The following is a 24716-nucleotide window of genomic DNA, read 5'->3' as shown; positions in this document are numbered from 1 at the left end:
TGTAAGTATGTGTGTATGTGTGTGTACTGCTAGACAAACTCCTACACTTGAAGGAGTCTCCAGTTGCACACCTGAGGGGGGCGTGGCCTCCTGAGGGGGCGTGGCTACCTGAGAGGGAGGAAGTAGACGTGCATTGTTTGAGTTTCTGCTGCTGGAGTGAGAGGAGGATTGCTGAGCCGAGCTTCACTGGGGAAACAAAAAAAAAAAGAAAAAGAGCACGAAAAGAAACATTTCAGAGCTGCAGTAGAAGAAGCGATGGCAGGTAGAGAGTCCAGGTAGCGGGCAGGAGAGCGGAGACACTGCGGCGGCTCCACGTGGCGACGGGCTGACCGGCCGTGCGGCGTCTGGCTCGCCTGCCGGGCCGTCATGCCGGGCCTGTGCCGGCCCAGCGGCTGCTGCATCGCGCCCCTGCTGTTCGGAGGGGAGGGCGAGGACGACGACGACGGCCGGCTCAGCCACGCCGACCAGCTGGAGTCCAGCTACGCCGAGAAGACCCAGGAGGGCCGGCCGGCGGACGAGGTCAGTGTGTGACAGGGAGAGAGGTTCACCTACATCAGCCAACTCATTCCTTTCCATTCCTGGCTCCTTGTTGTGGTTGATCGTAATTACATCTGCAGGTATTTCTAAGATTGCAGGAAGCAGCGAGCGCATTGCTCACCTGTGTGTGTTGTTTGTAAGTTAAACTCAGTGTCGGACTCTAAAAGTTTCAAACTTTTGACATATATCCTTGGACTAAGTTTCCTTTTTTTTGCAACTAAATGTAGGAAATGACTTGACTTCCTCATTTTTTCTGGTTCAAAGTTGAGTTTTTAGCTCCTCTGTGGCCCTGATTTGTCCCGCAGACCATATGTTTCACTTTTTCTTTTAAAGCTGATGCAAGTTTGTTTCTGGCAGAGTTGTTAAAAGTTTAGTTTTAGATGAAAAAATAGCCATTTAAAAAGTACTTGCATCATTTAAAAGTTAGAACTGAAAAATTACTTCACTGTAATGTTACTTTTGAACTGAAAACATTTAGTCTTTTATTTGTTTTCTTTGCTGTCAGATGAAGTCGAGCCAGTTTTAAAGAACAAATACGTCGCTCCTTTTGTAAATATTTAAGTTAAAAAAAAGCAAAAAGTTATGTTATGTATTGTAATCAGAAAAAAAAGCCCGAAAAACACCAAATATGAGTCCAGCTCTCAGTGTTCAGCCTTTATCTATATATTTTTCTTCTTGCTATGCCTTCCTTTTGAACTGTAATCAAACACATCTAGAGAGGTGAAACTTTTAGCGGCTGTTTATTATTCAGTTTAATTTTTTGGTTTGTTTTTGACAGAATTTGAGGCTTTTGGTCTCAAAATGTATTGCATTCCTCCATCCCAGAATGATATTTTAGAATATGTTAAAACTTCTCAGTGTAAATAAACACAGTATGTGGCATTTCCATATAATAAAACCAAATTTCAATCAATTCTGCCCTCCGACATCATACATATTTCCTCATTTCAAGCTTAAAATGTCTTAAACGTGGATAAATCTTCACTGGATTTCTTCCGTACAAACTATTGAATGTGTTTCTCCAACACAAAGTGGACTTTAAGTCACTTTTACTTGATTCTTGTGAACAGTGCTCGTAGTTATTGTCCATGTTTTCTCATATTGTACATTTATTGTCATTGTGGTCGCACCTTATTGTGTTTTACGTAATCTCTTTTAATCTGAAAACGGGTCCAAAGCACAAAAATCAAAGAAAACATATTAAACCACTCAAAGTTTAGTTTTTTTATCTGGAAACTCCCACTTCGATCTCAGTCTCATAAACGTGCGTTTTTCTCTCGATGTGAATCTGCGGCTGCTTGTCAGTGTTCAGTCCAGCTGTGATGCATTGCAGCCTTATCGTTGAGTCAACATGTGACGAAAAAAACGAGGATAAATTATCTTAACGGGGCATCAATCTTTACTTGTTTTATGCATTTCTGCCAATTTGAAGATTCACAAAAGCTTCCGTTCTTATTTTCTCGCTTTAAACAGTTAATATTAAGACACCCCTTATATCTGCTGTAATCTTTATCGCCGTGCAGAGCTGACATGCAGTACTTCACGGCATTCAGGTATTTGCTCCTGAGCTTTGTAGGGAAGTGCTGATCTTACTAGAATAAATCACGATGAGTTCTTCTTTTCTCTTTTCACGTGTTCGACCAGCGTTTTCAGGTCAATGCTGTGTGCAAACTTCGCATGTGGAGGCCATTCAAATGGGTTTTAATAGGGAGGAACAATGGCAGCGCCGAAGCAGTCAGATTTGTGTGGGAGCTCTGCAGCACCGAGGAAAATCCTTTCAGTGCTGCTGTGAGTCGCTGCACGCCTAAATGAAATGTACATTTTCTCATATCAGTGCAAATGAGAGGTTAACATATATTAATGGTGCGACTTGTGACCTTTCCTGTTGTGTATTTCATGACGTTTGGCTTATTCATATCTACGTAATCTGGCTTAACTGCAGTTAGCGAAGCTTAGTTTCTCTTAGCCTGGCTCAGTTTATTTTTAGTTTTTATTAGCTCAACGTAATAAATCAAACATAACCTGGATTAATGGAACATGGCTTGACGTGGTTTGAACGAGGCTAATCCATGCTAGCTTAGCTTACTTCAGCTTGTGATGTAGCGAATGTGATTTAGCTTCATGGGATTTGTTTGAACTTAGCTGGACTTACTTTGTGTTAACATAACTTGCCTTAATATATTATATATTCAGCTTCTAGAACTTAACGTAGCATGACTCGGCTACATTTAGCTCAGTTTTTTTTTTAGCTTAGTTTAACGTTGCCCAACTTAATTTCTTTTTTTTTCCGCTTCACCTCATATACTTGATGTAATTCAGCTCGATTTAGTAAAACACAGTTTGTCTTAACAAACCTGGACATAGCCGATGTTTTCTGACTGCACATGTTGGAAAGTACACGCATGCTAATGTGTGTGTGTGTGTGTGAGCTCAGACCTTTGCCGCTCTAATGAAAACACTGAGCGAGGACAATCAGGGAGTACATACCGACCTTTGAGTACGGTATACGTTGTGCTCGTACCGTACACGTGTGCTGTTTGCTCTGCTGATATGCTCCTGCTCACAGCACATCTGCTTTAATAAACCCACATCTACAGCCTGGAGCCCTTTCTACAGCGCGCAGAGTGTCTTCATCTCTGAAACTAGGATTTCATGGAGGCATCGATGACAAGGTCACACGATGTTTTGTCGGTGAAGACATTGAGTTTCAGCCCACGGCGCCTTGATGCTAACTTCCAGCGTGACCCCTGACCTCATGCATTGATTCCTGATTGACGGTTCAGGTCAGCATTTGGTACGGTTCTGCGGCTCTGGAGACCTCCACACCTTCATGTTTGTGTTTCTTCCTCCTCGGGGGGGGGGGGGGGGGGACTCTTGGTTTCGTCTCGACTCCTCGGGCTCTTGTTTGTCGCCGTGTTTGTTTTCCCCCCCTCCTCGTTTCCGCTGTCACCGCCGCCTTGCTTCCACCCGTCTGCTCTCGCTAATGATCCGCACCACGAGCCGATCCATCAGCCCCTTCCTCCTCCTCTTCCTCTTCTTCTCCAACATGATGACAATATGTGATTCTCCTCCCTCCCCGAGGGGGAAAAAAGCACATTTACTGTGGCGTTCCGAGGCGGGATATCTCCCGATCGCACTCGTGCACGTTTTCGCAGAGAAATGAGTCTGCGATGAAGCGATGAATTAGATTTAGGGGTTGTCTGACGATGCGTCTGCGTCGTTCGGCTCCCTCTGCTCAGATGGACGAGGCCATTACTGCAGAGGGAAACAGACGCACCAGATCAAGACATGAATGCAGACCAGTGGATGGATTTTTAGCAGTATTTTAGGATATTAAACAAGGAAGACGGCCAATGCCGTGCAGTGTTTGGGTCTTTTTTCCATCGATCGGATGAGTTTTCTCTGCCCTGACGCAGCCACTCCTGGCGCCTCCAGCTCGCAGCCTTTTCCACTGGCGTCATCCGCTCGGTTCTTGTCATGCGGCTCATGAACATCCAGTCAGAGCCTCGCTTCCTCCTCCAGGGCACATTTTTCTGGCCCGAGCTGCCGAGGCGTTGCCGAGACAGTTTACTAGCTCACGCTGGAAAAAGACGCGACTTCCGCCATCGCGGAGAAAGTCCCGTCCTTTATTCTGTCTGTTTTTCATGTAACGAAAAAGCTTATGTGATAATTAGTGACTCAGACTAACGACACTATTATTCACAGTAAATGTAATTGAATGGTAACTCTATACCGCCAAGGAGGAAGTTTACTGTTGACAACAGGTTGCTGTAGCAAAGCCAGTTGTACAAGCACGTCTAATGACGGCTTCGGACGACGTGATTCATGACTTCTGATCAGAGGCTCAGATTGCTCAGAGCTCCATTACTCATGTTCAGGAACGTTACTCATGGAATTTCTCCTTCTCACTGTTACTTTTCCCAATTGTGTAACGGTGACTTGGCTGCAGTATTTGGAAATTCACACAAATTTTTAAACGAGTGTTTGAAATTTTAAGGGCGTATTTTGAACATTTTAGGATATAAAAAAGTGACATGCTTTTAGGAATATTTTTGGCAGAAATTTTTATAATTTAATAACCATATTTCAATCATTTAAGAGTAATATATATTTTGAGGGTGTTTTTTTTGTTTGATTTAATGTTATATCAGTCAAACATTTGTTAATTTTAGTAAATAGGTGTGTTTTCATAAAATTTAAGAATCAATTTAATTACATTTTATGATTATTGTGACATTAAAGGGATACTTCAACATTTTGGCAAATTGGCCCATTTAGCGCAATTCCTTAGTCATTTCAAACAGCATACTTCCTTTTTTTGTGAGGGCGAGCTGTTGTTTATTCAGAGGCGAGTCGGGGAAGGTTTTCGGGACGGACACAATGGAAGTGGATGGTATTTTTGTTCCCCCTTGTCAAACTCATCTAATACACAATCCAACAACCCCAAAACACTTTGGTGGACACGTTATAATCCACACATTCACTACACTGTGAAACGCCAACAAATAATATTGTAGCATTACGACACTGAAGCAAATACTGGGAACTACTTTTTCTTTAGAAATCACTACGCCCAGACGCCATGTTTAGTGAGTAGTTCCGTCTTAGCAATCTTCGCAAAAACAACTCAATCTGGTAATTTTGCATTAATATTTCACAGCGTAGTGAATGTGTGGATTATAACGTGCCCACCAAAGTGTTTTGGCGTTGTTGGATTGTGTATTTAATGAGTTTGACGAGGGGGAACAAAAATACCATTCACTTCCATTGTGTCAGTCCGAAAACCTTCCCTGACTCACCTCTGAATAAACAACAGCTCGCCCTCACAAAAAAAGTAAGTATGCTGTTCGAAATGACTAAGGAATTGCGCTAAATGGGCCAATTCTCCAAAATGTTGAAGTGTCACTTTAAGATAACATTTTTAGCTTTATTTATGTGTATATTTCAAGATTTTTTAGGTGTGAATTTGGACAACTTTGGTTTATTTTGAAAATTTTAAGGATACGTTCATATATTTAGGTTTCTTTTTTTAAAACAAATTTATTAAAAAACAGTGTGTTTAGCTTGAACTGTTATATATGTATATTTTGATATTCTTAAAATAGATAATATATAAATATATCAAGAAATGATCGGAAAACTGTGGTTTATGCCATTTTTTGAAAAATAATTAGAATTTAATGCTTTGTTGAAAATTTTTGTCTTGATCATTTTAGGAACATTTTTCAAGAATTTCGCGAGTTTATTGAAGTTTTGTGTCACCGTCGTTTTGGCGCGCCGCGTACAGGCATGTGGCCGTCTCCACAGAGAGTCCCAGGGTTGTCCTGGAGGTTGATTTTAATGGCGGTTGCCGTGGCGACCGGAGCAGGAACGCCGCCGCATTAGCTGATGCGGGTGCAGGTACGGAGCCGTCGGTAACGTGACGAGACTTTCAAGCTCTGCGATGAGAAATGAAGATCTCCATGGCGACCCCCACCCCCTTGCGATGTCCCTTCAGAAATTGATTACCCATGGTGCATTGTGTCCCCTCAGGGCATGCAATCACAAACAGGGCGACGGGGGAGACGAAGCGGCGAGCCGCAGGACGGGAGAAGCCGTCAGAGCGGAGTGGGTGTTTTTCAGCGAAGCAAATGAGAGAAGTGAATCGTTTTTCGTGTTACAGTCCGCCGCATATCGGCAGAAACGTGCCAAGCGAGAGCGATTTCACAGGCGCACTCGCACGCAGCGGTTGAGAGGAAATCTGCGGGGACGTTGTTGTTTGATGTTTAATCTCAGAGATTAAAACCACAGATCCTGTGTTGAAATAAGCTTAACGAAACTCTTTCATCTCTTCCTGCAAAACATCTGGGCGGGAGGGGATTGTGGGAAGGGATGCAGACCCCGGGCCGGGTAAAGGGTCACACACAGACACACCAACTTCCAGTTCACAGGTTTTCTTGTTCGTTTCCGTGTGTTTGACGAGAACGAGCCACGGTCTCCATCCAGAGTCTTCTCCTTCTGCTCATGTGTGAACTCCAAGAACAAAATCCGTCGCTTATTGCGAGGATCCGGATGCACTGACGTCTGTTTTCCCTTCTCCTCCTCCTCCTCTTCTTGCTCTCTCTAGAAAAGTGTGAAGGAGGGAATCCTGTTAAAGCAGACCAGCTCCTTCCAGAGATGGAAGAGGAGGTATTTCAAGCTCAGAGGAAGGACGCTCTACTATGCCAAAGACTGCAAGGTGCTTTCATGTGTAGGAGCTGCCTACAGAGGCTTTAATGAAAAGAAACATGTTGGATTAATTTTGTTTGCATTATGAATCCTTTTATGACTTAGAAACGTGGATTTATTTCAGTTTTATCGCTGCAAAACTGCAAAAAATGCACGATAAATAACTTCATCACGTTGCTGATCTTCCTCTCTCCGTCAGTCCCTGATTTTTGATGAAGTGGATCTGTCGGACGCCAGTGTGGCCGAGACCAGCACCAAGAACATCAACAACAGCTTCACGGTGAGAAACGTCTCGGCAAACCCCCGAAAAAGTGGATGGAAGCATTTTTTTTTTTTTTTTTTTTTTTTAACTCAACCTGTTTTGAAATGCAGAAAAAAATGTTGGGATCCAAAAATTGGAATATTGCAGCATCAAATCTAACCAAAGCAAAAGAATGTTCCAACGAACCTGGCTCATGCTAACCACTACAGTATGAGTACATGGTAACGCTTCTTTGCAAAAAAAAAAAAAAAAACAGGTTTCTTGTTGACAATTTGAACTGTGAATAAACATCATCTGCAAGAACCAATCAGCTGTTCAGGCTGCAAACATCGAGTGCAAATACGGAACCGTTCAGATGTTTCTCCGCCGGTGTAACGTCTAAATCCCCGTCTTCTCTGGCGCTCTCGCAGGTGATCACTCCCTTCCGGAAGCTCATGCTTTGTGCTGAGAGCAGGAAGGAAATGGAGGACTGGATCACTGCTCTCAAGTCCGTCCAGAAATGGGAAACCTACGAGGTTAGTCTCTCTAATCTCTCCGTCTGCTTCTTATACTTCAGTTTGACGACAAGCAGCTTAGCACCTCACCTCTTCTTCCATCTCTTTTAGATCCCTTTTTTTTTTCTACTTTTTGGTGGAAATACTTCCCTTTTTTATCATCTCTGCTCTCTTATATCCCTTCGATCTTTCATGTTTGCTTTTATCAGCCTCTTATTTCAGCTCAAAGTGCCATTTTGGAAGTTTCTTTACATGCGCATGTCCAAAACATTGGCTAATCCTCCTCTTCCAGGCCAGTCAGTTCAACATGGAGCATTTCTCGGGGATGCACAACTGGTACGCCTGCTCGCACGCCAGGCCCACCTTCTGCAACGTGTGCAGGGAGGCGCTGCCGGGCGTCACCTCCCACGGCCTGTCCTGCGAAGGTAGGCAGAGAACGTCTTCAGTTGAGTGAAGATCAAGGAAATTCTCAAACCAAAAGGAAAAAAAAAATGTGTCCTTGCTTCTTTTCTGAAAGGTGCACACGCTCCTTGTAGACTTCAAGACTTTATAGAGTGCAAAGCCTTCGATCGTCTTATTTGTTCCATCTTTTATTTGTGCAGTTTGTAAATTCAAGGCCCACAAGCGCTGCGCCGTCCGCTCCACCAACAACTGCAAGTGGACCACGCTGGCCTCCATCGGCAACGACATCATCGAGGACGAGGACGGGGTAAACCTTCATCCGTCAGGATTTGACCGCACTCTGCTGCGTGCCTTTTTACGCGTTCTGATTTCTGTCGTTTTGTGTCTTTCCCCCAGGTGTCCATGCCTCACCAGTGGCTGGAGGGGAACCTGCCGGTCAGCGCCAAATGTGTGGTGTGCGACAAGAACTGCGGCAGCGTCCGGCGGCTGCAGGACTGGCGCTGCCTCTGGTGCAAGGCCATCGTAAGTCACGTCGATTTCTACAACACTGTCTAGAACCGTCTGAATTCAGCTTTACTGATTGCTCCAAGCAGAGGATTTGTAAAAAAAAAATGAAAACTTTTCAAGATGTCATCGCAGAAAAAGCATTGGAGTTGAGTCTAACCTGAGTTAGACTCCTGCTTTATCCTGTCAACAAATAACTTTGAGGGTAAACCACATTACATCAGTGGTAATAATCATAAAGATGAAAGCTGATCCACGTTAATGATAATGCTTTCTGGCAGGAGCCACAGTTTTTAACTCGATGTGGAAAAACATCGAAAACAAAGCCGCTCTTTGAAATGAACCAGTTGGTATAATTTGAAGAGTTAAAAGTGCAACATTGATCATATTAAAACTGTGAGTCACAGCTTTAAGCAGCGCTGCAGAGCTCACGCTGATCTGATTCAGTTTTATTCATTAAGCCCTCGGTAAATGTTGATTTATGCCTTTTATAGAAATCGTGACTCCGACCAAGTTCTCCCACAAAACTTGTCGATGCCCCCCACTCTCTTAACCCCCCTCCTCCCGTCCAGGACTTGAGGCTTTGAGCTGTAGAGTGGAGCCATCAGGGTAATGGGACGGCACTCGAGGGGCAGAGTGAGAGGACGGCAGGTTAAAGTCAGATAGAACTGGGCTAATGAATTCCTAAAAAAAGGTAAAAGTGGTTTTCAGCGCGAAGATGTTCGTCCAGGTTAGACGGTCGACGGGGATTATTGTGTTTGAACAGATGGAGGAGACCAAAAATGGAGATAAAAAGGAGAGAAACAATCTTATTTTAACCATTTTTTAAAATGTCTTGTTCCACTTTTAGTTTATTTTTCTCTGTCTCACCGATGTGACTCGACTCTCTCCCGTCGTTCCGTTAAGTGAAGGGCGCGTTGTTTTTTTTCCAAGTGCTTCAGGGCAGAAAGGACACACACATAATGTAAAGTCAGACCCTCCGAACACACACACACACACACACACACACACACACACACACACACACACACACACACACACACACACACACACACACACACACACACAAAGAGACGCACGGGCTCGCACACAAATGAATCACAGTGGCATTTGTAAAGGTTGCAGAACTGGCATTTACTGTGTTTCAGAGGGATGTAATGACCTTTCTGCTTCCACCGAAATATAGAATTACGATGGCAACCGCTCACTCTGTGTGTGTGTGCGCGTGCGTGCGCGTGTGTGTGTTTTTCAGGTACACAACAGCTGTAAAGAACAAATGGGGAAGGTGTGTCCCCTGGGTCAATGCCGGGTGTCCATCATTCCTCCCACTGCACTTAACAGCATCGACTCCGACGGTGAGACACCTCTAACGGACTCACACACACATTAACAAACACACACACACAAAGCAGCGGCTCTTTTCTTTGCGCTGCTGCGTTAGCAGCCGGGGTCAAAGTGCAGGAATGTCACCTTTCAACTCCAGCGGCGTAAATCCTTTCAGCGCACTGGGTGTGAAATCGTCCCCGACCTTTAGCTTTCCTCCAACACCGACACCGGCAGTTTGAAATCCTTATGCAAACACCAACCTTTACATTTGCGGGGCTGCTTTTGCTCTCCTTTACGTGTCTGTTTTTTTCTTTGCTCTCAGGCTTCTGGAAGGCCACCTCGGCGTCCTGCTCCAGCCCCCTCCTGGTCCTGGTCAACTCCAAGAGCGGGGACAACCAGGGCGTCAAGTTCCTGCGCAAGTTCAAGCAGCTGCTGAACCCGGCGCAGGTCTTCGACCTGATGAACGGAGGGCCGGAGCTCGGGTACCCGGCCTTCGGATTTTCAATCTGCATGAAAGTGTGAATCACGCAGTAATGAAAAGGGAAAAAAAAGTTCTCAAATCGCTGACGTTGCATCAGCTCGTGAGAGGAAGATGCTCTATTAATCTTGATCTACAAATAAAAACTAAGTACAGACTTGTTTTCATTAGCGTTGCGTTTGGGATTATCTCCAGGTCTGTCACTATTTCACTAAACTCCTGTTTACTCAAGGAGCAGCGCCTCCTTAATCCTGAACTAATTTAACAACTCGAAGGATTTTCTGATGTCAAGCCTTAAAACTGCAGCAGCCGATGGTTCAAACAGCCGTCGCCGCTCGTCGTTTGTCTCGTTTCCCTACAGAAGCGTTCAGATTTTAGAGCATCTTCCTCCCAGTAACTTCAGTTGAACCCTCAAAAGTTGCAGCTTTGATCTAAAACTCTGAAACTTTTCCGTGTGACTCAGTGAGAAGTTCTAAACGCGGTTAAATGACTAGGAAAGTGAAAGCCCTTCATAATAAGAGCTTTGGCGGTGGGCGTCTGAGTCCATCACGACCGCTTTAATGCGACGCCGCTTCTCTTTGACACCTGCCTCTTAACATTTTCCACTCGGCCCGCTCTGCTCTGCTCTCTCTCTCTCTCTCTCCCGGCAGCCTGCGCCTCTTCCAGAAGTTTGTGACGTTCCGCATTCTGGTGTGCGGAGGAGACGGCAGCGTGGGCTGGGTGCTCTCCATGCTGGATAAGCTCAACCTCCACAAGCAGGTAAAGAGCAGGATGATATAACGGCGGCGTGCGGAGGATAATGGAGCGCAGAGGTGTACCTGTTGTGCTGGAATCAAAGGACGATCCGGCTGAATAGCTTTTTTTTTCTTTTCGAAATGTTCCATTTCTATAAAACATCTGTTTATTAATCATCTCTGTATTTTAAGCCGTGATAGTAGAAACGCCCGCCTCCCTCACCTGGCCTAATTGAATAATGTTGACATAAATGAGCGTCACGCTCGCCGGACACGGCGTTTCTACCTAATTAGTCGTCGATTTCCGTGAATAAGCAGCGTCGCAAATCAGCATGGAGTCGGTTTATGTGGACCTGATTAGATTTAGGACGTGTGCGTCTCCCCGCAGTGCCAGCTGGGAGTGCTGCCGCTGGGCACCGGCAACGACCTGGCCCGGGTGCTGGGCTGGGGCGGGCTCTGCGACGACGACGCCCAGCTGCTGCAGATCCTGGAGAAGCTGGAGAGAGCCACCACCAAGATGCTGGACCGGTGAGCGCTGCTCATCCCACAAATGCATGTTCAACTCGCCATTTCAGTCTGCTTCAGCTCTAAATGAGCGCAAAATGGAGAAGTCAGACCATAATTAGCTCATGAAAGTCGCCTTTTTGCCCAAATTTTCAGCTGCAGGCAGTTTGTTTAATGGAGCGACTTTAAAAATCGGTGCTCTGAGTTTTATAAAATATTGAAATAAACGTCCTCCGTTTTTTTTTTCTTTTTACTTTTTTGTCAGTATTAAAACATGCAAATGAGCCGGAGCCGGGTTTTAAAATTGGCTCCCCGTCTGCCTCCATCCGTCGACTCCTCACCCTCAGCTCCTCCGACAACTCGGCATTTAGCTCCCTGATCATCCGCTGCTCGCACGCCGTTCTGTTTTCTGTGAAGTAACCCCGGAGGGGGGAGACGAGCAGATCGCAGGCGCCACGTGTGACGGAGCTCCTTAAGACTTCCTGAGGGGGGGGGGGAAGTCTGTCGACACCGAGGGAATGTGCCGTGCATACCTGACTGCGTACAAAGCCGTGAAAAGACTCGTCAACAGATTGTTTTACGATGATTGCTTCACTCAGACGGACGATTCTGTCGAAGATGTACATTTAAACACTTAAAGGACTAATAATGTGGGTAAACAAGTGGATTTTTTGGCTTTCAAAAAAGCCAAAAGCTGCTTTTTTTTTAATAAGTTTAATTCAACTTCTGGCGGACAGACTTGGCAAAGAGTGACGGTGAACTGGTTTCAAAGGCGTACATCATAAAGAGGGAGAGTCTGCAGCTTATCTCCGCCTGAAACCAGATACTTTCTTAAAGACTCGCAGCAAATTTGCGGTGACGCGCCGTCGCTCCTTAAAAGGTAAAAAACTGTGTTGAACGCTCTTTTCATTGGGTGTAATTTTCCTGTCCATCAAAACAATCGCACACCTTCCCCAGTCACTTCAAACACATGAGCGTTTAGGGCAGACGGAGAAGTGGATCACAGTTTTATTATCCTCCTGATAACATGCAGAATTCCTCCTCTGATAAAGTTCCTTATCTGGTGCGTTCAGGTGGAGCGTGATGACTTACGAGGTGCCGACATCCAATAAACACACGCCGACGGTGAAGGAGGACGACGGGCCGGACTCGCCCCTGCAGGTAAATCTGCAGCGTAAAGCTTTCTCGCGGGATGCGATCCCGTCTCACAGACGGGGGAGCATCCGCCTCGGGATCAATCCGGCCCGGCAGGCGGGAGGCCGAAGCAATCGGGCGTGAGCGGCGGGAAGCCGCCGAGATATCGACGGAACGCCGCTGCTCTGTTTTCAATCCCAGCCGAGCCTCTGGGAATACAGAACGTATCCATAAATAGCACATAACTAAACACATTCTTCCACTTTTCAGACATTTTTAAGGTAAAACTGCAAAAACTCTGCAGAAACTTCATGTATATGAATGAGATTAGTGCTGTTGGATGGGAAAAAAAAAATCACTTTTCAATACCGTCTGCTACATGTCTGACATTTTTAGGGCTAATTCTACTACTATTAAAGGAATTCTTGCACAAGTTTCGAGAAAATCCACTTCCAATTCACACGAAATCACATCCTGATCCTGAACATTCATCTCAGAGACGACTTTAACACCGAGTGGGAGGACGTCTTAAAGTCAGATCAATTCTAGAAGCTTTTAAAATGAGTAAATAACACTTTTAATCCTGTATTTCAACACAAAGGAGGACGTTTCATTATTCAGAAATGCACAAAATGAATTAGCTTAATCCATTAAAAGTGTACATAATGTTTTATTAGATTCTTTTTTAGTTCACAGACATTAATACTTGAATTAGTTTTTGAACTTTTGTCTGACTTGGAGATACAGACTCAGTATAACTCTTATTTAGAAACTTCCTGTCAGATGTGACAGACTCATTTTAGTTTCTGGATCTTGTTTATGGCACAAATTATAATATGAAAATCCATTAAAAGAGGCTCAAATGAACCATCTCTCAATCTTTTTGGAACTGAGGTTTTCATTTGATGCCTGAAGTGTGGCATTTATGCAAAACACAACAGTTTTTCTGAGAATTCATGCAGCAATTTGTCAGTTTTTTTAATAAACCTCATGAATCCAGCCTTTGTGCATTTCTCCCCCCCAAATAGAGGAACGTGTTCAGAATGTTCCAAACGTTTCCGAGCCTTCTCTCCATCCCTGATTGTGAAATCTCTCTCGTCTCAGGTCCACATCACTCAGTACGCGGACTCCGTGGCCTCCCACCTCGCCAAGATCCTGGACTCGGACAGGCACAGCGACGTCATTTCCTCCGCCAAGTACGTGCAACGAGAACCGCCATGAGGTGATAAAAACACCGAGACGGGCGGAAGAAAGAAACCAAGACGAGCGAGCGTCTGGTCAGCCTCTATTGATTTTTTTTTTTTCCTCTCCCTGCGTCCTGCTGTGGTTTCATCCGGACCACTCACACACACTTAAGAGTGTGTGAGCCGTGAGTGCAGGAGACGGCTGAATCAGTATTTAGAGGTCGTCCTCAGTGCATTAGTGCATCAGCGCTGCTCCTCGGGGGGGTGGAGGGGGGAGTGCTGCAGCCATTACGGAGCACTTTCCTCCGCGGCTCAGCTGATTGGAGTTCAGGCCGGTTAAAACACCCCGGGGGAGCCGCCGGGCGCTCCGAGCGCACCGAGACACACGACGCCGGCGGCGGACCCGCCTCTCTGAGGGTTTCATGCATGTTTACCGTCAGGAAGAAGCACTCAGGGCAAACGGTTCAGACGATAAATAACGATCAGATTCCACATTATGGCAGCTTCCAGCCAGAAGCTGGAGAGCCTCCCGGGTTTTGGAGAAAGCTCCCCTGCTGAGTCACGCAGCGGCGAAGCGGCAGCTGTGAGTAAACAGCCGCAGCACGGAGGCGACGCGGCGGACGGGCAGGTAGGCGGCCATGAAAGGAGGCCGCCTGCGCGCGTGCGTGCGTGCGTGTGTGTGTGTGTGTGTGAGATCCTCAACTGCACGGTGAATCACCAAATCTGAAAAGTGTGAACCGTCTAATTTGTATCATTCTCGCTGGTAATCATGTTAACCTCCGCCCTCCTCCTCCTCCTCCTCCTCCTCGTCAGGTTCCTGTGTGGGACGGTGAACGATTTCGTGGCGGAGGTGGGGAAGGCGTACGAGAGAGCCACGGAGAACAAGGAGGAGGCAGACGCCATGGCCAAGAAGGTAGCTAGATGGCTTTGTGTGTGTGTGTGTGTGTGTGTGTGTGTGTGTGTGTGTGTGTGTGTGTGTGTGTGTGTGTGTGTGTGTGTGTGTGTGTGTTACGTAACGGCTTGTATAACACTAACTAGTGGGCAAGTGTAGGTGTGTGTGTGTGTGTGTGTGTGTAATGGAGAGATTACAGTTGAAGGTTCAATGTTTGGAGCCTTGGGCGCTTCGTGTTTTTTTCTTCTCTCTGCTGGATTTTATTGACTCTCGGTGAGTCTGAGAGCGACGCCCGAGTGAAAGTCTGAGCATGAATGTCTTGAAAAGGGATTAAACGGCGGGTCGAAGTCACATTTCATAACCATGTGTGTGTTCTTATTCAACTTTAATGCACACAGAATGGCGAAAAAGCTTTAAATGTGACTCCGAAAGTCTCAAATTAAAGTGTTTGTGTTCAAAGAGTCCTCCTTCCAGAGAAAAATGACCTTCAGTTGAAATATATAATACATAAAGGGTGAAGAAATGTGCTTTTATAGTATTTGCAGACTGAAATTAGCACTGAATGGGTCCGAATACGACACAAGGTTAATCTTTTCATGGAAATACAGCTGAGAAACGGGGGTCGTCTCATGCTCAAGCCCTAATATTCCGTTCTCAGTGTAAAATAAAATGTTATTTTACCTCCCAAAGGACCAAATTTTAAAGTTTTCTATACAGAATTATGATAATTTGTCATTTAATGTTTCTATATTGACTTTATCACATCAAAATGATGCACATATGTATTGATATCCATCTCAAAATGCACATAGATTTACAATATTTAAGGAATACTCGCAGTTTTATTGTCTTAAGTTATTTGTTTGCTAAAACTTTGTGTAGGGAGGAAGAACCTCAACAGTTAATGAAAAGATGTACTTTTTTTTTCCTCATGATAATTAGAAGATAATTAGAATTCATTATTCATCCTGGAATTTCTCGGGAGCGTTTTCTATTACACACACTTTAAATGAGTTTTTATATTATAAAGATCCATCAAACAGATATCTGCTCAGGATGCTTTGTTGTTGGGCTGAAGAATTTCTGCTGTTTTCGTTTCCTCTCCTGGTTTCTTCAGAGATGATGAGTTTCTTCTTCTTCTCCTCCTCTCAGTGCGCGCTGCTCAACGAGAAACTCGACTCCCTGGTGAAGGCTTTAAGCGAGGAAGCCGAAGCTCAGGTAACGTTATCCAGCAGTTTCAACATTATTATGAAGAAATTTTAACATCCTGAATCCTTAATCTTAATTAAAACTTTAATTTTTAAAAAAATCTTTTTGACACACTCTCATTGGTCAGATTTTTTTTTTTCCTGGTCAGGGCTTTTTTTCATTATTAATATCAATTTGATTTTACTGGTTTAGTATAATATAGTTTAATTTTGAATGTTGTGGAAATCAGACTTTTTTTAATCAAGAGGTGGTTTTGTTGTGACACGTGGAGACATAAATCTAATCAATATTCTACATTATTTATTCATGTTCCTCCACTTTTTAGCCTTTGAATTCAGTCACATAATGTACTTGTTAAATAATTTTTTACTGTCATTTTCGGCCTAAAATGTTTCCATAATAACATTGAACTTCATGATTCAACCGGAATGTGCTGTCCTGTATCCACTGTTTCTTTTATGATTATTTCAATGCTTTCTTTTTGGTTTCTGTGCCACTTTAAACAGGTTTATCAATGTCAGGATGCTCATAGAATATCCAATAAATCAGAAATCTGCCGCACATTATGAAACTTTGCATGTGAGATGTTACTTAGTGACTACTATAATTATTTGTATTTTTTTGTAACTCCAGTAAAATTAAACTCTGTGAATCTGATCCTGTTTTTAAAACTGCACATCTCACCGTTCCTCTTTGGAGACACACAGCAGAACATTCAGAGTTTTTTCTCGGGTTAAAAAAAGCAGCCCGGCCCTCAAAGTGTCAGAGTTACTTCAAAAGAGACGCCTGCTGGGTTTGAGCTTTGATTCGGATCAGGGCTGAACTGCGTTAGAAGTTTGGACGGCACACGGCGGCTTCGGCTCTGAATGAGGAGACGCTCTGGTTCGATCATGTGGTGAAACTGAAGGAAATCCCACAGTGACGGGAAAATCCTGAGAAATTAATCTTACTTGGCGAAAAGTCTCTTGTAGTCATTAAGATTAACGAATCCTGACTTCTTCAGTCTGACTTCTCGTGGCACTGAGGTGCAGTGTTAAAGCTGGTCCCAGCCTGGTCCGGCCTCTGTTAGAACCTCTGGAACGCAGAAGCAGGAACGGTCTCTCTTCTCTCTCCTTCTGTTTCCATTCAGGTGGTTCCAGCTGGCTCGGTGCCCAGCCGAGAGAGCGACGGTTCGAGTCCCGTGGAGAGCGGCGGCGACTCGGGCTCGGAGGGCAAAACGTACCGGTCCAAGGAGCAGCTGATGCTCCGAGCCAACAGCCTGAAGAAAGCCCTGCGGCAGATCATCGAGCAGGCCGAGAAAGGTGTGAAAACCTTTACTCTTTGTCACTCCCTCTCTCCGTCGGCGTGTCGAGCTGAACCGACGTTTCCCTCGTTCCTTCAGTGGTGGACGAGCAGAACCGACACACGCAGGTCCAGAGGATGTCGTCCTTGTCCTCCATCAAGAGGGAGAACAGCGAGGAGCTGAAGGACGCCGAACCACGTACGTCTGGAGGGTTTCAGTGAGGGGAAAATAAACATAATATCTAATAATGAAGGTGAAAATAATACAATTTCTGATTTTATTTTCTGAACCAGTTTCCTTGTATCTGATGATTTTTTTTTTTAAGTTAATTTTTTTCCCCAGATGAAATTAGGCCTCAGTAAGCTGTCCAAAACAATCAAATATTTAGAATAAATGAAAAAAAAAAAAAAATAAAAAAATCAACAGATAAGTTATTCAAAATTGGAAAATATATATATATACTAACTTTAATGGATTTTTAAATAAATTAAAATTTTGTTTAAATAAATCAATAAAATTCAGATTTTAAAATATTATTTGAAAGAGAAAAAAATAATTTGCCAAACATCTATTCACCAAAGAATAAAAATGTTGGGAACCATATTTTAGAAAAAGTAATTCTAAGAATCTTTCTTTTAATGCTGTAAGTGGGGATAGCCTATCGTCATCCAATCAATCAATCCATCAATCAATCAAACAAAGATTGATATAGCATTTGTTCTACATGAAAATGCAGCCTAAAGCACTTTACAGGGTGAATAGAGCGGTACCCTCCCATCCGTATCGCTTAAATAAAAGGAAAAGCTGACTGGAACACGGTTAAAAATACCAAATATATCAAAATAGAAATTCCAAAATTCAGGTTAAAGGTGGTTAATTAGTTGAAAACCTTATTAAAAAGGAAAAAGTTGAGCTTGTTTTTCTCGCTCTACCACTCCTAAAGTTTTGAAAACCTTTGAATTCAAACATAATAAACACATATTAGGCTCATCCAAATGGTCACGTATAAAGAGGCAAGATATGTTCCGTCAGTTATTCGGGCGTCCGCTTTAGAGACCTGCAGCTCCTGAATCTGCCGGTTCTCACTCTGTGCAGGTGTCGGAGGCCTGAGTCCCACCTCCCCCATCGTCCTGGAGAAACCGGAGAGCCTTCACACCATCACCTTCAGCGAGGACACTGTGTAAGCTCCGCCCATCCTGACCGGTGACCGCTGCCTCCCTGCGCGGCACCATGCGGTTCTTTAACAGTGATGTGTGTGTGTGTGTGTGTTTGCAGACAATGCTCGGAGAAGTGCGTGATGAACAACTACTTCGGCATCGGCCTGGACGCCAAGATCTCCCTGGAGTTCAACAACAAGAGAGACGAGCACCCCAAGAAGTGCAGGTACGAGGCCGCCGCTGCCGCCGCCGCCAGCTGCTCGGCGCTTCCAGATGCGGGGTTTTGATCGTTTTTTTTCCGCTCTTTGGCTCCTGCAGTAGTCGCACCAAAAACATGATGTGGTACGGAGTGCTGGGGACCAAGGAGCTGGTCCAGAAGACCTACAAGAACCTGGAGCAGCGGGTCCAGCTGGAGGTATGAGACACTTCCTTCAGCCCTGACACACACACACACACACACACACACACACACACACACACACACTCTGACACAGCCGTCTTGAGGGTTTCTCCCTCTTCTCCGCAGTGTGACGGAGTCGCCATGCCTCTGCCGAGCCTGCAGGGCCTGGCGGTGCTCAACATCCCCAGCTATGCGGGAGGGATCAACTTCTGGGGCGGAACCAAGGAGGACAACGTGAGTCTCCACGCCCAAACGCAACACACACACACACACACACACACGTCCTTCAGCCGTTTCTCTGAAGCCGTGTTTTGATCTCCAGAACTTTGGCGCCCCGTCGTTCGACGATAAGAAGCTGGAGGTGGTGGCGGTGTTCGGGAGCATGCAGATGGCCATGTCCAGAGTCATCAACCTGCAGCACCACCGCATCGCGCAGGTAGCAGGATGAGCTCAGCGCTCATCGGCAGGTCACAGAGTGGTGGCGGATTGATTAATGCGCTTCCTGCTGTGTTTCCAGTGCAGGCAGGTGAAGATCACCATCCTGGGGGAGGAGGGCGTCCCGGTGCAGGTGGACGGCGAGGCCTGGATCCAGCCGCCCGGCATCGTCAAGATCGTCCACAAGAACCGAGCGCAGATGCTCACCAGAGACAGGGTGAGGCCCAGAAGAGCTCTGTGAAGATTCGTTGCGTTTATTGTACATACATTTGAACTCTCTGATTTCATTCCGATGATGAGCGTTAAATCCCGATGTTTCAGGCCTTCGAGAGCACTCTGAAGTCGTGGGAGGACAAGAGGAAGATCGACAGCTACCGCGCCAGCAGGCCTCGCCTCAACTCCCAGCAGTCCATGGAGTACCTGACCGAGGAGGAGTGCGCTCAGGTCCAGCAGCTCGGCATCGTGGCTGACACGCTCATCAACAAGTGAGTGAGCGACGGCTAAACCTGTGTGGTTCTCACTGGGTTTAGTCCTGATCGGATAAAACTCGGCGTGACGTCGCTTCCTGATGGAAAATCGTTCAAAACTTGTGAGATTATGTTGTGAGAAAATGCTGTTTCTCAATGTCAAATAAGACTCCGAATTTCAAGATCCCAACTAGAAAACACTTTCAACAGATAATGATAGTTAGATTAACAAGTGTCCCTAGTGGTTCTTTGGAAGTACTGCAGCAGATGAGTGAAACTGTTAAATATAGATGAATAACAGAAATAAGAGAAAAAGTAATAAAAAAAAAAAAGGTTTTCATACTGTAAAGAGGTCAGGCAGTGTTCTCTGGAGGCATACGACTTTTGACTTATGTTGTCTTTAAAGTGTTCTTTTTTTAAACAAAACAACCCCCTGAAAAGCTTTTGCTCATCTTATTGTTCCTTCAAAACCGATCACGAGGCTTTTCACATAAACTTAACTGTGCAGTCAAACTTATATCGCACGGCGTCGCAGCTAATAAACCTGAAATATTGATGAAATCTGCTGAAAAACTGGCATCAGTATATAATTAGTCTGCCTTGGGAATGCTCTGATTATTGTCTCATTAAAATGGAAGACAGAATGAATCCTGCAGACGATCCTCTGCCGTTTGTGACGATGGTAAAGACGTCAGAGGGGAACCATCCTCCACGTTTAGGGATCCTCTTCATCCCGCTGCAATCAGCTCAGTAATGCTAAACTGCCTCTCTGCTGTGCTGAGGGGCCATTTTCACTCTTTGGTTTATTTCCCTCATTTTAATTTCAGTTTGTGCGTCTCTGAATATTACTGTTAAAAGTTGCCACAATATGACGTGAGAATGTTTTCAAAGGTTTCTTCTCGTTGATCTTCTTTAAAACTGGCTTTAATCTAAGCGGCACCACGGAAATGCGGCGTTTCGCGTCGTTAGAATTGTAATTGCAAAATCTCATTGTGCGTTATTCCCTCCTCCGTCATCGCCAGGATCCGCGAGGCCGCCAAGACCCACAAGCTGGTGGAGCAGGAGCTGGCGCACGCCGTCAACGCCACGGCCCTGGTGCTGACCGAGGCCAAGCTGTCCAGCCCCGAGGTAAGACGCCATGGGCGGGGCGGGTCCTGGGACAGACCGGCCAACAGATGGCTGGAGAAGGAAAGCGTTCTCATTTTCTGCAATATGCTTGTTTCTCACATCCATGTACTAATCAATGTTGATCATTCAGCTTTTCGCAGTAACTTTTTCCTCATCATTCCAGCTGTTTCGACTTACTATAGTTGCTTTTTTTACCTCAGTTTTGAGGCTGCAGACTCGGAGTGAATAATTTTCTGTGTTTTCAGTGTCTGAGCCGCAGCACAGCGGTGGAAATCGTCAACAGCAGTAAAGTCCTCCAGGCCGAGACCAGGATGCTGCTCGATGGAAAACTACTGGTAAAACTCTTCGGTTTCTTCTCCAACTGGTTTTCTCAGTATTCTTTTTCCTTCCTCTTTGTGCTGAAACCTCGATGTCTCATGTTACAGATTCGCCTTTCTGGCTTCTTGGTTTGGTTTCTATTTGCTCCACTTTTGTTTACTCAGTCAGGAAAGCTCTTTAAGAGCAAAACAAAGGAAACAGAAGCTCTGGTGAAGTAGCTGCATGACTCCAGAGACATTCTTCTTGAATCGGACCTTGACCTGTGAACTGAATTAAAGTTTCGAGATAAAATGAGTCCAAACCCAAACATCAGTGTCACGAATTTGAGTTAACGGAGCATTTCTTCGCAGTCTGAGTCTCCGGAGGAAGAGGAGCTCCGCTCGACTCTGAACAGCCTCAGCGCCGAGCTCCACAAGCTGGACGACATCCACTGGATCTGCCCGCTCATGCAGTGCTCCGAGGAGGTGAGGTTTCCTTTCAGAACCCCTCCCACCCTCTCCGATATGCCCGCATGCCCACCGGCCCTCTGCTTGCTTTGGCAGGACTCGGTGAGGAGCAGCGTGAAGAGCGGCAGCAGCAGCATGAAGCTGAAGATCATCCCCAAGGTGAAGAAGGAGAGGGAGAAGCTCCACAAGCAGAAATCCAACAGTTCCCTGTCAGGTAAGAACACCGTCACTCCCTCTGCAAGGCACTGTACACGAAGAGAACTCTAAAAGACAGTTAGACGTAGAGCGGTGTGTCGTCTGCATAGGGTCGAAACTCATATTTTAAGGTGGGATTTTAGTCTCTGACTGTTGATCGTCCGTCATCCCTGCAGGAACTCTGGATGTGAAAGGCGGCCCGGCCGAGGCCGACTCCTCCGGTAACTGAGCCCCCGGACGCGGTGCTTCATTCCCAAACTCAGCACCCGGACCGCTATCCAGGGTGAGGAGCCACCCCTCTTCTTCTCTCCATCCGCGATGCCCGGGTGGCTTCACAGAGGCCGTCAGGAAAACAGAGGAGCGCCATCTTCCCGACTTCTAACGCTCTTTTCACTCCTCTGCCGCCATTTCTGTCCTCTCGGCAAGCGGAGGATTTGATTTCCTGGATTTTAGTGATTCTTTTCCTCGGAGGGAGGAGCCTGGCTTTGCATCGCTTCGCCGCTGCCGCTCTGCTTTTAGTTGTGCAGGCGAAGTGAAGGGTGGAGAAGTTTGGAACACAGCAGGGTTGTTTTTGTTTTGTTTTTCTTGCTCCGACAGAGAAATGTGTTTACGCCGCGCTCTCTTTGCATGTTGAGCGCAGCCGTTTTGATTTTATATCTATTCTAAGAAGTTGTTAAGTCTTTTTGCCATTTCTCTCTAATCTCTTCATCTCTAAATAGCCTTTAATTCTTCTTCTTCTTCTTCTTCTTCTTCTTTTTTTGTGATATTTTCTAAGAGTGTTTAGCGCTACTGCCATGAGAACTCCCAAATGGCGACGAGTACGAACAAACGTCTCGACCCTCGTCGAGATCGTCTTGAAAATTAAATGTTGCAAAAAAAATATCTACCGAGGAATGTACCCGTGCGGACTTGTATCAACCTGTGAATAATGATTCTACTGTCGTGGTTCTCGGTGAGCTGTGGTGTGACTTGTGTGTGGTACAGAGGCTATGCAGAAAAAAAAAAAAAAAACAGTCGCTTCAGCTGGATTTGTCGGGAATGAGAGAAGAAATCGGGAAATCTCATCCCTCTGTGCAGCTTTTCTCTCGATTGCGGAGCGTCGGGGCGGACGAAGCGACTCGGTCGGCGTCTGAAGGTGTTTACAGGAGGAGGAAGCATCAAGGACGCAGCTACTCCGTGTATTACTCCCACTCCGCCATACTTTGATGATTGTACTATAAGAGTCAGTGGATGTTTGATTTTGTGTGTGGTTAAAAGCTATTAGAATTATTACAAATCTATATACATATATCTATTTTTTTGTAAGTCTTATTTTCCCGATGGTGACCTGTGAAGATGTCCCGGCTTTGCTGCTTCCCCCCCTTTTGACAAACGCCTCGGCCACATATAATCCAAGCATACTGATGCTGTTCTGTGTGTCCCTGCATGCAAAATTTGCCTTTTTTTTCCTTCGCCTCACAGTGGAAGTTGCCTTGTCGTAGTGACATTTTTTTTTTAGAGGATTTCAGTTGACTTTTGTGGGAGAAAAAAAATTGGAGAAAATCATCATCCAGGTTGTAAAGGAAAAAGGTTTCGAGCTAATCAGCCTCGAGGCAACTTCTTTTTGGAAATGATCCTTCAGGGAAACCTGCAAATTCACTCGTTTGCTGTCTTGAAATCCGATAGAATTTAGTGTAAATCACCCTCACGTGCCATTTAAACCTCATAAAACATACCAAAACCTTTCACACTGCCAAACATCTCACAGTTCCCACCATTCCGAGCTCAAACATTTCTTTGTTAGACACTTTTCCATCTGTATTTCTGTCAAAAACTTGCTATGCAGCACTACTGTCGTAATATCGAGAACATTGAGCCTCGTGAAACCTTTTTAGGAGCTTTAGAATTACTGAGAATAACTCACGCAAACGTGTGCTAAGCTAGTGAGTTTTTTTAAATTAACATTTATTTTTATTTTGTTTTTTTATTATTTTAAGCCCTTTGTTGTTTTTTTTATCCTAGGCTGAAGTCATTTTGCTCTATTTTTTTGGAATTTTTTGCTTTGCTGTTATGATTTAACGTGTAAGATATTTACTAATTTGATTTTCAAATTCATCAAAACTCAGCATGAACAAATGCAGTTATGTGTTGGACTCTACCTTCATCGTCAAACTGACTGGGGGAAAAAATGAAACGGCAAACAAGTGAATTTGCAGCCTGTCATGTTTAAACCTTTTAAAGTTTTCTGAGCCTGGATGTCAGGACGAAGTAATGTTCATGTTCGCTACACGGCGCAAACGGTAGAAACCAACAACCACAGAAGTGTCTTTTTTCATTTGACTCAGGTCCGCTGAAAATGTGCAAACGCTGCATTTTTCTTTCTTCTTCTTCTTTTTTGTCCTGGACATTACATCCTCGGTGCAGGTGGACGACTTTAAAAAAAAAAAAAAAAAAAAAAAAGGATCATTTCCAGCTTCCTCCCTTCCTCTTTAAAAGGTCGGCGGTTTGATTCCCCCCGTTTTCGCCGACCCTCGGCGGGACGCCGTCGATGTTCAGCTCTGGTAGGATCGTGCTCCTGTATCCATAGTGTGCCGGCTATATGCTCTACGCCTTAGAGGCTTCAGTGGTGTCGTGCCAAGTCCGTACTGCGTTCAGTGGGTTTTTTAACCAAACAATACAAACGGCGTGCGCGCGAGAGCGAGCTAGCGAGCTAACGTGAGCTTCGGACACGAGTGTCGTGTGTCGTACATTTCAAAGTTTACTGTATCTTGCCTTGCACTTTATGAAGAAGCAAACTTTACCAGAAAAGAAAAAAAAGAGATTTGCGTGCGTTTATGAGTGTTTACGAGCATTTTTTTGTTTTGTTTTGTTTAATTGATCAGATGACAAGAAATCTTTTATTTATGACAAAAGTATACGGACAAAAACATGTGGATAAGATGTAATATAACCAATCGTGGACGAATGATGAATTATATATATAGATATATATATAGATGTATACACAAATGTTTATTACTTTGTTGGGTGTACAAATATTCC

At 44.9% G+C, this 24716-nt stretch overlaps 1 protein-coding gene across 4 annotated transcripts in view; it reads left to right on the top strand.

Annotated features, from left to right (window-relative positions):
• The window catches only part of LOC115386093 (diacylglycerol kinase eta), a 55231-nt gene extending 30876 nt beyond the window's left edge, over positions 1 to 24355 (top strand). For 2 of the 4 annotated variants that reach the window (XM_030088296.1, XM_030088298.1), the window contains exons 4-31: positions 6644 to 6754; positions 6944 to 7024; positions 7417 to 7521; positions 7793 to 7925; positions 8103 to 8209; positions 8299 to 8424; positions 9659 to 9761; positions 10055 to 10214; positions 10861 to 10969; positions 11333 to 11472; positions 12522 to 12609; positions 13687 to 13778; positions 14580 to 14679; positions 15811 to 15876; positions 16997 to 17168; positions 17249 to 17347; positions 18245 to 18329; positions 18425 to 18532; positions 18625 to 18721; positions 18833 to 18940; positions 19029 to 19142; positions 19224 to 19358; positions 19463 to 19626; positions 20631 to 20736; positions 20982 to 21071; positions 21405 to 21518; positions 21597 to 21714; positions 21872 to 24355. In XM_030088296.1, coding sequence (XP_029944156.1) covers positions 6644 to 6754; positions 6944 to 7024; positions 7417 to 7521; positions 7793 to 7925; positions 8103 to 8209; positions 8299 to 8424; positions 9659 to 9761; positions 10055 to 10214; positions 10861 to 10969; positions 11333 to 11472; positions 12522 to 12609; positions 13687 to 13778; positions 14580 to 14679; positions 15811 to 15876; positions 16997 to 17168; positions 17249 to 17347; positions 18245 to 18329; positions 18425 to 18532; positions 18625 to 18721; positions 18833 to 18940; positions 19029 to 19142; positions 19224 to 19358; positions 19463 to 19626; positions 20631 to 20736; positions 20982 to 21071; positions 21405 to 21518; positions 21597 to 21714; positions 21872 to 21924 — 3084 coding nt within the window. In that variant the 3' untranslated portion in view covers positions 21925 to 24355. Of the gene's footprint in view, positions 1 to 154; positions 520 to 6643; positions 6755 to 6943; positions 7025 to 7416; positions 7522 to 7792; positions 7926 to 8102; positions 8210 to 8298; positions 8425 to 9658; positions 9762 to 10054; positions 10215 to 10860; positions 10970 to 11332; positions 11473 to 12521; positions 12610 to 13686; positions 13779 to 14579; positions 14680 to 15810; positions 15877 to 16996; positions 17169 to 17248; positions 17348 to 18244; positions 18330 to 18419; positions 18533 to 18624; positions 18722 to 18832; positions 18941 to 19028; positions 19143 to 19223; positions 19359 to 19462; positions 19627 to 20630; positions 20737 to 20981; positions 21072 to 21404; positions 21519 to 21596; positions 21715 to 21871 lie in introns of those variants that run through there. The other 2 variants (XM_030088300.1, XM_030088299.1) reach the window with 2 other exon arrangements.
• Positions 24356 to 24716: the final 361 nt, after the last annotated feature.

The sequence above is a fragment of the Salarias fasciatus genome, chromosome 3, assembly GCF_902148845.1.
Source record: "Salarias fasciatus chromosome 3, fSalaFa1.1, whole genome shotgun sequence".
Lineage (NCBI taxonomy): Eukaryota > Metazoa > Chordata > Actinopteri > Blenniiformes > Blenniidae > Salarias > Salarias fasciatus.
Note: the sequence above shows the minus strand (reverse complement) of the source record. Positions and strands in the feature narration are given on the sequence as shown.